General features: G+C 45.4%; 5 protein-coding genes across 7 annotated transcripts; 2 read left to right on the top strand and 3 right to left on the bottom strand.

The window, feature by feature from the left end:
- Positions 1-705: 705 nt before the first annotated feature.
- H257_13304 (hypothetical protein) lies at positions 706-1610 on the top strand. Its single transcript, XM_009840783.1, has one exon. It carries the CDS (start codon positions 765-767, stop codon positions 1533-1535), a length of 771 nt encoding a protein of 256 aa, XP_009839085.1. The 5' UTR covers positions 706-764; the 3' UTR covers positions 1536-1610.
- A 2113-nt stretch (positions 1611-3723) lies between these two features.
- Positions 3724-6619, bottom strand: H257_13303 (hypothetical protein). 3 transcript variants are annotated; one of them, XM_009840782.1, is made up of 10 exons: positions 6418-6619; positions 6265-6364; positions 6140-6209; positions 5922-6086; positions 5715-5855; positions 5127-5281; positions 4968-5051; positions 4761-4879; positions 4628-4697; positions 3724-3989 (listed from the first exon to the last, which is right to left on the bottom strand). In XM_009840782.1, exons 1-10 carry the CDS (start codon positions 6609-6611, stop codon positions 3798-3800), a joined length of 1290 nt encoding a protein of 429 aa, XP_009839084.1. In that variant the 5' UTR covers positions 6612-6619; the 3' UTR covers positions 3724-3797. The 3 variants fall into 3 exon arrangements, with proteins under 3 accessions (XP_009839084.1, XP_009839083.1, XP_009839082.1); XM_009840781.1 differs by lacking the exon at positions 6418-6619 and having other exon boundaries at positions 6265-6409; XM_009840780.1 differs by lacking the exons at positions 3724-3989; positions 4628-4697; positions 4761-4879 and having other exon boundaries at positions 4917-5051.
- Positions 6620-6740: 121 nt separating this feature from the next.
- On the top strand, positions 6741-8379 carry H257_13302 (hypothetical protein). The gene is made up of 6 exons (XM_009840779.1): positions 6741-6814; positions 6878-7092; positions 7139-7379; positions 7624-7791; positions 7875-8052; positions 8134-8379. The coding sequence occupies exons 1-6, from the start codon at positions 6749-6751 to the stop codon at positions 8295-8297; spliced, it is 1032 nt and encodes a 343-aa protein (XP_009839081.1). The 5' UTR covers positions 6741-6748; the 3' UTR covers positions 8298-8379.
- A 478-nt stretch (positions 8380-8857) lies between these two features.
- On the bottom strand, positions 8858-10152 carry H257_13301 (hypothetical protein). The gene is made up of 4 exons (XM_009840778.1): positions 9958-10152; positions 9825-9875; positions 9536-9781; positions 8858-9196 (listed from the first exon to the last, which is right to left on the bottom strand). Exons 1-4 carry the CDS (start codon positions 10117-10119, stop codon positions 8984-8986), a joined length of 672 nt encoding a protein of 223 aa, XP_009839080.1. The 5' UTR covers positions 10120-10152; the 3' UTR covers positions 8858-8983.
- A 105-nt stretch (positions 10153-10257) lies between these two features.
- H257_13300 (hypothetical protein) lies at positions 10258-10689 on the bottom strand (the record flags this gene model as incomplete). Its single annotated transcript, XM_009840777.1, has 1 exon — positions 10258-10689. One exon carries the CDS (start codon positions 10687-10689, stop codon positions 10258-10260), a length of 432 nt encoding a protein of 143 aa, XP_009839079.1.
- Between the last annotated feature and the right edge of the window lie 291 nt (positions 10690-10980).

The raw sequence follows: 10980 nt of genomic DNA, 5'->3' as shown, positions 1-10980 counted from the left end.
CGAGTTGAATGCAGTGTGCCGCATGTTAGTGAAGAGCTTGGCGTACGCTGGATAGTATGAAGGATGGTCGCGCCACGTTTTTAGCGACACGTGATGGCTTAAAATAGATTCTAAAAGGCAATGCCAACATGAAGTACTATAGTACGTTGGGATCACATTTAGGGTGTACTACTACGTACTGTACTAGTAGATAACAACGATTAAGGTGCCCCCAAGTCCTCGTCGTGCCATCGTTGGTTTACTGTTAGATTGCACTTCCCCCTCGTTTGGAGCCAGGGCCTTCCCGGATTCTGACAGGAACGTTCTGCAGTCGCAGATTTTTCCGAAAAATGCTGTATCCGATTCCTTGGAATTCTCGCAGGTTACCAAACCTACTCACCGTCAGTCGTCAACATATACTCTAATGTATCTAGTTACTTGGACTAATCATCTGTTGATTTCATTGCCGTTTTACTTGGCGCAAGGCACGTTAGCGCGGCAACCCAGTACTTAATCCTTTCATAGTTCACTCAGTCCTCGTGCAATATTATCGTTGTGGTGGTGCCGACTCTGGGCAAATTCTTCGGATTGGTTCAAATACGCGGAAAATCGTTGTTTGAGTTGAACGCGCGCCATGTGGTTGCTGGATTGTGCGACCAACCTATAAATAAAGATTCAAAATGAATTTGATGTTTGTATACTGATCGTTGTGATAAACCCACTCGATTCAAAAGTGAACCTTCAAGTTGCCCTTATATTTGTTTCTTCGTGGTGAATGCATCAAGATGAATAGGCTGCTGAAGGACGACGTCGGACCAGCGCGGGAGAAGCTCCTCGTGTCCACATCAACCAAGGTCAAATCACTCGACACGTGCAACGAGCACAGGTCGCCGCACGCGAGTCCAACCAACGAGCTTACGCGCCATTCCACTCCCCCGTATCTCAAGGCAGAAGCACCAACCGTCGAGCCCGCCGGCGGCAAAACACAGCACAGAGGACTGCCTTTGGCCACGACACCACACAGCCATCAATCACCACCACCCTCACCATCAACCAGCAATTGCGAATCTAGTCGTCCTTCCCGACGTTCGCATCTCCAGCACCAGCGATCATATGAACAAGCGATCGCGAGTGCGGCTGGCGGGGGAGCTGTCCCCCCAGACATGCGATGCAGGTACAAAACCGGACGGTGTCCACTGGCCCGCGCGATGAAACGAAGCGGCCGCCCGCTGCTGCTGTGCGAATTCCACCGCGCCAAGCAAAACAGCATCAAACGCAAGAGCGACACCAAGTACCGCACCGACCGCCTCGCCCAAAAGAAGCCCCCCTCCCCCATAGCAGCAACGGCCCCAGCAACGATAGTACCGTTGGACTTTTATAGCCACTCGTTCACCGAGCAACTCGGCCTGCCACTTGGCTTGCCACTTGGACTGCATTATGACAACAGCCCCACGATCATGAGTATGACGCCACCCCCCGATGAGATGATCGTGTCCCCCACGAGCGACATGGGCGGCGAAGACATTGCGCTGCTTCAGTTTTTTATGCTGCATTAACCCGCTATTAGTTTATAAATTGCAATCTCCCGTTGTATTAATTATTGTCAAGTCAATTATTTAACACGAAATCGGCAGACAATTGATAAATCGACCAATCAAAACACAGAACTCAAATCAAGTGGCCAATCAAATTATCCACTCTTCGACCAATTCACCACGGAATGAGTGTGATACTGGACGATCTTTACATACAAACGTCAGGATAAAGAAGAATCGATCGATAGGTTTGGCAAAGAATCAGCAGAAAAGTCAACCAAATTTTGAGTAAAACGACAATACCCGTAAAGAATAATAGCACGCCACTGCCATTCTATCCCCCCATATACCGATAATTCGTCACCAATTGTTGACCAAGTTCGTCGCATTCAAAACTCCATACCAGAAACCACATAAACTAACGTTGAATCCTTGTCAGTTCTCGTTTTTTTTTTGCTGTTATCGGTATATATGGGTTTATGGTTTTCTGGTCATGCCAACAACTCTTGTAATTTTCGTTCATGAATTTATTCAAAGTCCTATAGAATTGTCAAATCCGTTCCAATAAAGTGTTTTCCGAACAACTCGATTGAGAGAAGATGCCCAATTTCCTGAATAGTTAGTAAACAACCCCCTATACATTGGAAATCAGAACTTTTGGGAATCGCAGGAGGCATTGAGGTTTGTTATCTCAAAAGTGTCTCAAGTTTTAAGATAGTAGAATACGGATAATATGCTCAGATACTGGTGACTCAGTGGCATAACGTTAAGCCCGCATCGGCGGTCCGATACATTTATTTAGGCAATGAACATACATAGCTCGTGCAAGTCAAAAGAGGTGACTTCCTCGAGTCACTTAATCTATCCATATAATACATACCTTTGGACAAAGCGAAATCTTGACGCCTAGAATTGGGGGCGGAGCGGCTAACCGAGCGAGGAGTTGTCACCAGGGATGCTTAGAAAATAATCTATTTATAATATACTAACGGCAAATAATTTTTTGCGCCACCACCAAAATAGAGAAGTTACCTTTTCCCAACACTAGAAAAAATAGTTAACTTCACTATAACGGCAATTCCAAATGACAGGATAATTCCCAATAGTTCAAACCAAAATGTATTCGGATGTAAATTTAACCATAGACTGACAAACAACGAAATACGCTCTATTGCTCCATCCAAAGGCAGTCCAGTCTATCTCCTATTGTGGGTCACTTCGGCCTCGAAATTGTGATGATCAAAGTTTGAGCGAATCAGCAAGTTCGTGAGAGTGATGGTCATTTTTGAGTGCGATCGCCGTTTAAGTTGGCGAAATGCGCAAGAAGGAAAGCCTTCATTGTAATATGCTATCTTTGCGAACTGCACTTGTAACACGTTAATTGCGTGTTACAAGTGCACGTCCCGATTCAATAGCACGAACTTCAAGATCTTTGAGATATTTAAGTTATTCGAATAATTTATTCTTTCTCATGTGCGTACTAATAAATAATTTATTCCCATGCGCCACGAAAAAAAAAGATGATATTTTTCATCCTCCAGGAAAGATACGTAATTTATCATCCCACTTATTGAGAATAGGTAAAATGATAGATAGATAACGTTATTTGAAAACCCCTGGTTGTCACTCTTTCGAGCAGGGAACCAAGCAACTGGAGTGAACATGTTGAGTAGTCCCTTATAAGACACCGATTCGGATACGAGTAGTAATATCTTACATACATTTATGCGTGGTCCTGCCATATATTCGAGGTTCTACTGGCTGCTTATCAACGCCCCTCAACTACTTTTGCCCATGACATCTCGTCCAAATCACGCTCGTTCGGTTAATATCCGTATCTGAATCTTGTTAAAAGTAGAACTTGCGCAAGTTGTGAAAATTTCATTTCCGCATCTTAAACACTTCACCGAAAGTTAAAAAATTTCCACTTTTGACATGAGTTCCACAACCTGAATCTTATCTCAAATGTGCAATAGACGAATGTACTTTACAGCCAATCAAATTAAACTATTCCGATATTTGCACCAATCAACAATCATCAATGTTTGACCCAACCGAAAATCTGTACATCTTCCAATTTGTATACGATAGATTGAATTAGCTGAATATGTCACCAAAATCGAGTCTCGAATCAGCAGCTATTATAGCTATCCAGTCCAAATTTCACCGAATATATATATATTTATATATTTTGAATACCAATCGAAGTACAATGCACACGTTCTGCTTTATTCGCGTTATCAGTATCCTATCCCTTCAGTGGACGCTAGTTGCTTGGTCGATTCAATTCGTCCAGTTGTATCGAATATATCCTGCTCCCAGCGGCACGTGCGTGAGTTTCCAGTCGAGTTGGGCCATGGTGTCGTAAAAGTGAGGGAATTCCTGGTGCATCATGGCGTACGCGGCACTGGACGACCTCGTGGATTGGTCGAGTAGGATCACAGCGTGGTAGAACGCGCGCAGTTCATCACTTGGCTAAAGCGTAGAATGGTTCAATATATTGTCAAATCGATTCGAAACAGGAGCAAAACAATCGAAAGTCTGAAGGGATTGGATGATTAAAGAATCGACTCAGCCAATCAAATCACGTCCTCTCAAATTTCAACCAATCCAAACGTTTGATTCGACCCAGGTCCCTCGGCATTGGGCAAAATCAAACAAATAATCGCTGTATAAAATAAATTGTACAAACATTAAATTACACCAAATGCAATTTGGTGAAATGACTCGAAATTTAGATGATATCCGATTTAAATGAAATATCTATTATCCAGCCACCAATCATACCACACATTCAACAGTAGATAGATATTTATGGTCAAATCGATTCGACAATAGCCCTCAGCCGAATCGAATGTCTTAGGAGAATCGATTAAAGAACCGCCTGAGCCAATCAAATCACGTGATGTCGAATTTCTACCAATCCAAACGTTTGACCCCTCCGCATTGGGCAAAACCACATATATACTAATCTTTTTATGGTATAGTGTGTGCAATATTAAATAGATTCGAACGCTATTTGGCGAAATCAAGTCCAAATATGATTGAAATACACAATATCACTGTAAACATATTTGGTTCAAGAGCATTGAGAACGCAATATAAACACTTACGCTGGCATCCACGGACAAATAGATATGACTGTGCCCAGATCCGTCGACCCATAAAATGTATTGTTCGTCCCTACACGTTAATATGATTATCGTCGAATATATTACACCGAATAGCGGTTGGTGGGAATTGTACCGATACAACGCCAATAACGATCCCAACGGAACATGGGAAGGGAGGTTTCTGCCCAATGAAATGGGCAAACGCGATCCCCAAATCACTTCGGCCTGGTTGATTCCCACCACCGACAAAGACTACCACAACAATATATATATATATATTAGCACTACAATATATAATATATATAGACTACGCAGTATATGCGTAGACTACTTACTATACCTGTTTGGTGCCACTTCGATACCGACGAATAGCCAAGAACGCTCGTTGTACGTTGAGCGTTGGAATGCACAAGGCACTCACAGCCTATACATATATTTCAACACTATCTCATCTAGGAAATATCATGATATATATATATATATATATATATATATTTACCTTGTAATTAGCAATCACGTGAAATAATGTGAGCACGAGAAAAGCCAGCCACACCGTGGACCGCGACTGGTTGACGGCGTTGGCAAAGTACATACCACACACCAACCCGACCATGTTCACAAATGTTTCCTGGGACCCTTCCTTGGCGGCAATATCTACCAGATAAATATATATATAATATATATATATCCATTGACATGGGCAAGAATATCCTTGAAATAATGTAATATTATATATATTTCGGTAGAGATTGGCAAGAATAGCATGGAAATAATGCACAGGATTCGTGGTTCTACCACCTGAAACTGTTCCTCATACATTCATTCTGTATGATATATCACCTTAGGTTAGATCGATCCATGAGCAATCAAATACCGAAATATTGACTAGTACTACCTAGTAGTACTAGTACGATTACTACCTAGATCAGTAGTGTATCAGTTTTTTCACTTGTTAATCGAGTCCACCTAATAGTAGTTGATATCAACTACTTTACAACAAAGACCAACATTTAATCCATTCACGATAAAAACAAATTGCATAGAAATGACCAGTTGGCCATGGACTTTAGAGCTGTTTTGTATATACCGGCCATGTTGTCGTGCTTGGCAAAGTGAGCGGTGAGGGACGACCGGGTAGCACCCGCCGCGACGCCGCACATGGCTTTGCACACGGACGAAATGCAGAGGATTTCCGTTACATAGAGGGGAAAGAACGGCGCCAGCATATCTACCGATAAAATATATAAATAAAAATTCATCTATACAACATAAATGAAGCTTGACAGAAACGTACCCAACGTCAACCCGAAATCGTTGATCACGTCCGCATACAGCCGCCAAAACTTGACGTTGGCGTCGAACTTGGGGCCGACGACGTACGCGAAGAAGAGGCCGCCGAGCATGCCCGAGCCATCTCGCATGACCCACTGCAGCGCCGCGGCCAACGGAGTCACGGAGTCTACGCAGCAACTTGCTTAGACATTCGAAAGCAACGAGCATATATTTGTTTACCTTTGCCGACCCCGACACTCTCCAGGACGGATTGGGTGGCCAGGACGCCCCGAAGGTAGCTGCACATGGCCTAAACTGGTCGACGTCAACGAAACCTAAAATGGAAATGCATGGGAATGAACTACCTGACACGTATCCCACAGCTGAAACGTCAGGTATTCGTGGCTGACGCTGTCAGGGTACCCAAAAGGGAGGAACATGTCGAACAGTTCACGTCGAAGCAGTCTACATGATCGTCAGCAGGTATCCTGGATAATGGATGTTGGGAGGAAGCGTACTGGACGACGTTGGCGATCTGCCACGATTTGCTCGTGGCAGATACACGGCTGTCCACTGCTGACCATTCCAGCGCGGTGGGGGAAGCATTGTAATGCGACGAGCGGACATCATGTTCCGTGAACGACACATGCCGTGGGACGGCAGCGCTAGTATCGTCGCCGCGCGACTTGCCGGTCACCTTGCGCTCCTGCATGACTGACGTGATGAATATAATACTATTGGCCAATCCAAATGCTCAATTCACTCTAATTTCAGCCAATGGAAATCCGATTAGCACGTTGACCTTTCCGGATACGATCGGGGGCTCCATTTTGAATCCATAATCCAACCATGATGCTGAATCACCGGAGCGCGGCCAAGTCCGCCGCCAACAAGCGCGCATTGGAGGAAGCCGCGGTACTTTGGACATCCATAGAAGGACCATGAAGCGCTCGACATGACCTTTCGGATATGTCGTAGGCGGAAGAAACAGTGGAGCATACGCAGAAGAAGGCCAAAGTCATGGACGCGTCAACGTTTGCCGAGTTCGACTTGAGCGAGCACATGCCTCCGTCCGGGGTCCACGTCGCCCATTTGTTTTCATCGCTCGAGTTCAGCTTGACCACCATGGCGCTGTACCATCGAACAGCCAGCTTCCCGTTGGTCAAGGCCGCTGTCGAGTCGTCGTGCAAGTGGTACGTCCCCGCCTGTTCTGGCACATCCTCTCAAGCTTCTTCGTAGCTCGTTTTCCACGTCGGACCTTGCGCGAATCATCACAATCTACCCCGAAGCGTACGAGTGTTCCTTTACCAAGCCCACGGACAAGCTCACGCGGCCAGAACTGTGTCTGAAACCCACGTCCACATCGTTTCAAACGCGGATGACCGTGTTTTGCAACAACCTGAACAAGCTCCTGGTGTCGCAATTGGCCACAGCAGCAGCGAACAAAACGTCCGAAACCCTGGATTTGGACATTCCCGAGGTAAAGGATAGTACGTACTACTGACTACTACTATTACTAGTAGTACTCGGGATAGTATTACTACTACTACCCCATAACGTCGTTATGGGGTTCCATAAGCATCAAAGTACCCATAACGTCGTTATGGGGTTCCATAAGCATCAAAGTGTTTGAAGAAGGAAGGATTTTGATTTGAAATTGTATTAAATAAGATTTTTTATTTATATATATAAATATATATATATATATTTTAAATTGTTATTAGGCGACGTTACCTTCAGTAGAGGACGCGTTGGGTCCGACGCCACTGGCGCAGCTTCGAGCGCAGGAACGTCGACATGCAGCAGCCTTAACCCCTTTGGAACAAGCCAATTACTTGGCCAAACCAGTGCCCAAGGAACTGCAAGGACTCCCAGCTTGGCTGGTTCAAAAGGTATATATATATATTATATATAGCGTGGATTTCCAAAGAATATGTCCATGTAAAATGAACGTTGAAACCAGTTGATTACATAGGTTCGAACGGCCGAGTGGCATAAAACTGCTCTGACTCAAAAAGTGGACAGCGCCGATCGGTTGATCGCCACATTGCCCACACTGTGCGACCAAATTCAAGCGTATGTGTCGTTTACTGGCAAGTCTGCGTTTGAATTGGATGTGCTTGTGACTCACCTGAACAAGGCGCCGGTTCCAGGTACTATATACGTATATATATATATATAGTTAATATATAGGGTATTGCTATGTATGAATATATGGGGGTTGTTGTGGATAGAGAAAGTCAAAGCTCAAATTACGCTGTTGGCTGAAATGCTGCCGTTTTGGCTCACGCTGGTGCAGCATGACAAGACCCACGTCGTCCGGTTGAATGCCAAGCAAAGCTACCGCGTCGTCAAGCAAATTCTGATGCAAAAGGTGGCGATAACGTCACCGCCATAAGCTAAAATTAAGCAAAAAGTGCTTTAGGGCCTGTTCCAAATAGAAACTGTATTTTAACAAGGGGTCCCAAGGGAAGTTTCCGGTTGATTTCCTGTTTTACTATGCCAAGAGGTCCCGTCAAAATCGTGAAAATCTTTTTTGATTGGCTCTTGCGATTAGTATAAAAGCTTATACCGTATAGTGTATATGTATTGCGACAGGTGATATTACACAACCGGCCGACACTCGTTCTCAAAAGTTTGTTAATCCATTGCGTCATACAAATTTGAAGTATATTCAACGTATTCCCAAGTAAATATCAGTTATTACAAGAAAAATATCAGTTATTACAGGAGTCGCAATCGATTAATCCGTCGCAATACATATACACTATACGGTATTGTCCTTTTACCCATATGTATTTGGTTGACTTTGGTGCTAATTCTTTGCCAAATCTATCGATCGATCCATTCCTTGTCCTACTGATTCGCGTTGTGGTTTTTGATTGGTCGATATATCGATTCGGTGCTTGCTGTTCATTCGACCCCAGTCGAATTTCGAATCGACTTGACAATACAAGGGTTGACATGATGATCAAATCAACTTGACTGGCATCACCACATTACAGTACCTCGATACGGCTACAGTAACATTCATGTGGGAGGACGGATTCACATAGGTACCCAATCATGGGCTGAGGTAGCAGCTTATTTCGAGTGGCCACAGTGTGGGCACCACGACCCTTGGCATTGCTCACGAAGTTGCTGGAGTTGCCAAATCGATTGTTGGTGGGTTTTGACTTGGATGGACAACTGCACCAACTCCCGCGACGTCGCGCCTTGGGCTTTTCGTTTGAGTTTCAAAGCCACGAGTTCCTCCAAGGCAACGTTGGCGGTCTCGAGTTGCTCTGCAACGGATCCCTAATCTCAACACATGCATTCACAGCACAGATGATACATACTATTGGTAGTATTGTTAAGTCGATTATTCGACACTGGAGTGTTTGGGTTCTCAATCGAATGAGCAGCAGCACCAAGTTGAACATACAATCGATTTATCGACCAATCAAAACCCAGAACATGAATCAAGTGGCCAATCAAATTACCTACTGTTCGACCAAGTGACTGAAATTAGTGTGGTACAGGACGATCTGTGCATACAAACGTCCGTACAAAGAATCGATGGATAGATTTGGCAAAGAATCAGCTCAAGAGTACAAACTTTGGTTAAAAGGACAATATAATGCGATGAAGACGAACCATCATTGTGGGCTGGTTCGGGATGCGATGTACGTGGTACGTAAGGCCACAGTGCTGGCAAAAGCCATACGCATCCCACGTCGCATGCCAGTGGCTTTCCAGCGGCAATCCGTGCATGTTGGACTGTAACGCAGATGCACTCAATTCCCTTTTGGTAAACGTGGGATGCCGTGACGTTGCTGTGGACTTGCTGGCAGTGACCACATCCACAGTTCGCTTCAATACGTTGATACCAGTGACCACACCCTAACCCACGATATTCATCTCGCAAATGTGACACTGTACGCACCACAAACGTGGATACAGCCCCGCGCAGGATAAATCTCATGCCCACATGCATCTAGCCGTCCACTTATAATGTCAGACGATTGCTGTCTTTGCTAAGATGGTGCATACTGGTGCTGTACAGTGCTGTACAGTACCTTTGGCACGGCCAACCAAGCTGGGATCTCAGGACGCTTGCATACCCCGCAAGCATCGTCGGCGTTCATGTTTAGTCTCGAGCCGCTACAGTAGTGACACTGTGGTGTGCTTGGCGCTGGTTTAGGGGGGCCAGCAAACGGTCCATCAAAGATCAACTGCATGTTGCTGGTGGTGACTTCCACTCTGGACTTCTGCAATTTCAATGTAGAGCAACACGGAATGGACCAATCAGAGAAGCGTGAATTTCGGATATTAACCGGATGCGACGGTTCGTCTAGATCTACTTGCGATGGAAATTACTATTTTTCGACCTTGGTATCCGGCTGGTTCAAGTACTCCAGCATGGACGCTTCGTAGACGCGGACGGCAGGAAACCCCAAGAGCTCTTCGAGCACGTACGCCGTGTGGGCCGCCCGGATGCCGCGCTGGCAGTACGTGACGACGGGCTGGTCGGCGGAGAGGCCGGCGGCCGCCACGAGCGCGATCAGTTCGTCCGTGGATTTGAACTGCCCGTTGGGTTGAAGCGTGTCGGACCACTCAAGGTGCAGTGCGCGAGGCACATGACCGGGTCGGGCGTTGCCATGGGCCGCCGCACCCGTGTATTCGTCAGAGGAGCGCGTGTCCAAGAACTGCACGTCAGTGTCAGCGCCCGCCACAACGAGCGCCTTCAATTCATCCAACGAGATGACGCGGGAAGCATCCTTCTTGATGCTGCAAGCAGGAAACCTCATGTGAGGGGATGGATGGTTGAGGTGTGGACTGTGGTGCGTACGTAGGACGGGAGGAAGATGGCGACGGCGGCGACGGGGCCGAGCACGACACTTCAAAGTCGTTTTCGACCCAGTAACGGAACCCACCATTGAGGATCTAGGTTGATGGAACAATCAAAATGGAAAGATATATTTTTGTTGGATATAGATATTTATTTGGATTCCATACATGGCAGATATATATTGGTATGTTAACATTTTATGACTTTTTTGAACAAAAAATTGATAAGAAGTAAAAGATTTACTAAAAAT

The sequence above is a fragment of the Aphanomyces astaci genome (genome assembly GCF_000520075.1).
Source record: "Aphanomyces astaci strain APO3 unplaced genomic scaffold supercont1.47, whole genome shotgun sequence".
In the NCBI taxonomy this organism is placed as follows: domain Eukaryota; phylum Oomycota; class Saprolegniomycetes; order Saprolegniales; family Verrucalvaceae; genus Aphanomyces; species Aphanomyces astaci.
This window is presented reverse-complemented; position numbering and strand designations above follow the sequence as displayed.

What these genes read in the sequence shown, in the direction of transcription:
- H257_13304 (XM_009840783.1), top strand. Translation starts at nt 765, where the DNA reads ATGAATAGGCTGCTGAAGGACGACGTCGGACCAGCGCGGGAGAAGCTC.
- H257_13303 (XM_009840782.1), bottom strand. Translation starts at nt 6,611, where the DNA reads ATGCAGGAGCGCAAGGTGACCGGCAAGTCGCGCGGCGACGATACTAGC. An exon ending in GAGTGTCGGGGTCGGCAAAG is followed by an intron (nt 6,087 to 6,139) that starts GTAAACAAATAT and finishes GTTGCTGCGTAG; the next exon opens with ACTCCGTGACTCCGTTGGCC. An exon ending in CGATTTCGGGTTGACGTTGG is followed by an intron (nt 5,856 to 5,921) that starts GTACGTTTCTGT and finishes TTTTATCGGTAG; the next exon opens with ATATGCTGGCGCCGTTCTTT.
- H257_13302 (XM_009840779.1), top strand. Translation starts at nt 6,749, where the DNA reads ATGATGCTGAATCACCGGAGCGCGGCCAAGTCCGCCGCCAACAAGCGC. An exon ending in GCGCATTGGAGGAAGCCGCG is followed by an intron (nt 6,815 to 6,877) that starts GTACTTTGGACA and finishes GATATGTCGTAG; the next exon opens with GCGGAAGAAACAGTGGAGCA. An exon ending in GAACAAGGCGCCGGTTCCAG is followed by an intron (nt 8,053 to 8,133) that starts GTACTATATACG and finishes TGTTGTGGATAG; the next exon opens with AGAAAGTCAAAGCTCAAATT.
- H257_13301 (XM_009840778.1), bottom strand. Translation starts at nt 10,119, where the DNA reads ATGCAGTTGATCTTTGATGGACCGTTTGCTGGCCCCCCTAAACCAGCG. An exon ending in CTTGGTTGGCCGTGCCAAAG is followed by an intron (nt 9,876 to 9,957) that starts GTACTGTACAGC and finishes GTGGACGGCTAG; the next exon opens with ATGCATGTGGGCATGAGATT. An exon ending in GGGCTGTATCCACGTTTGTG is followed by an intron (nt 9,782 to 9,824) that starts GTGCGTACAGTG and finishes ATCGTGGGTTAG; the next exon opens with GGTGTGGTCACTGGTATCAA.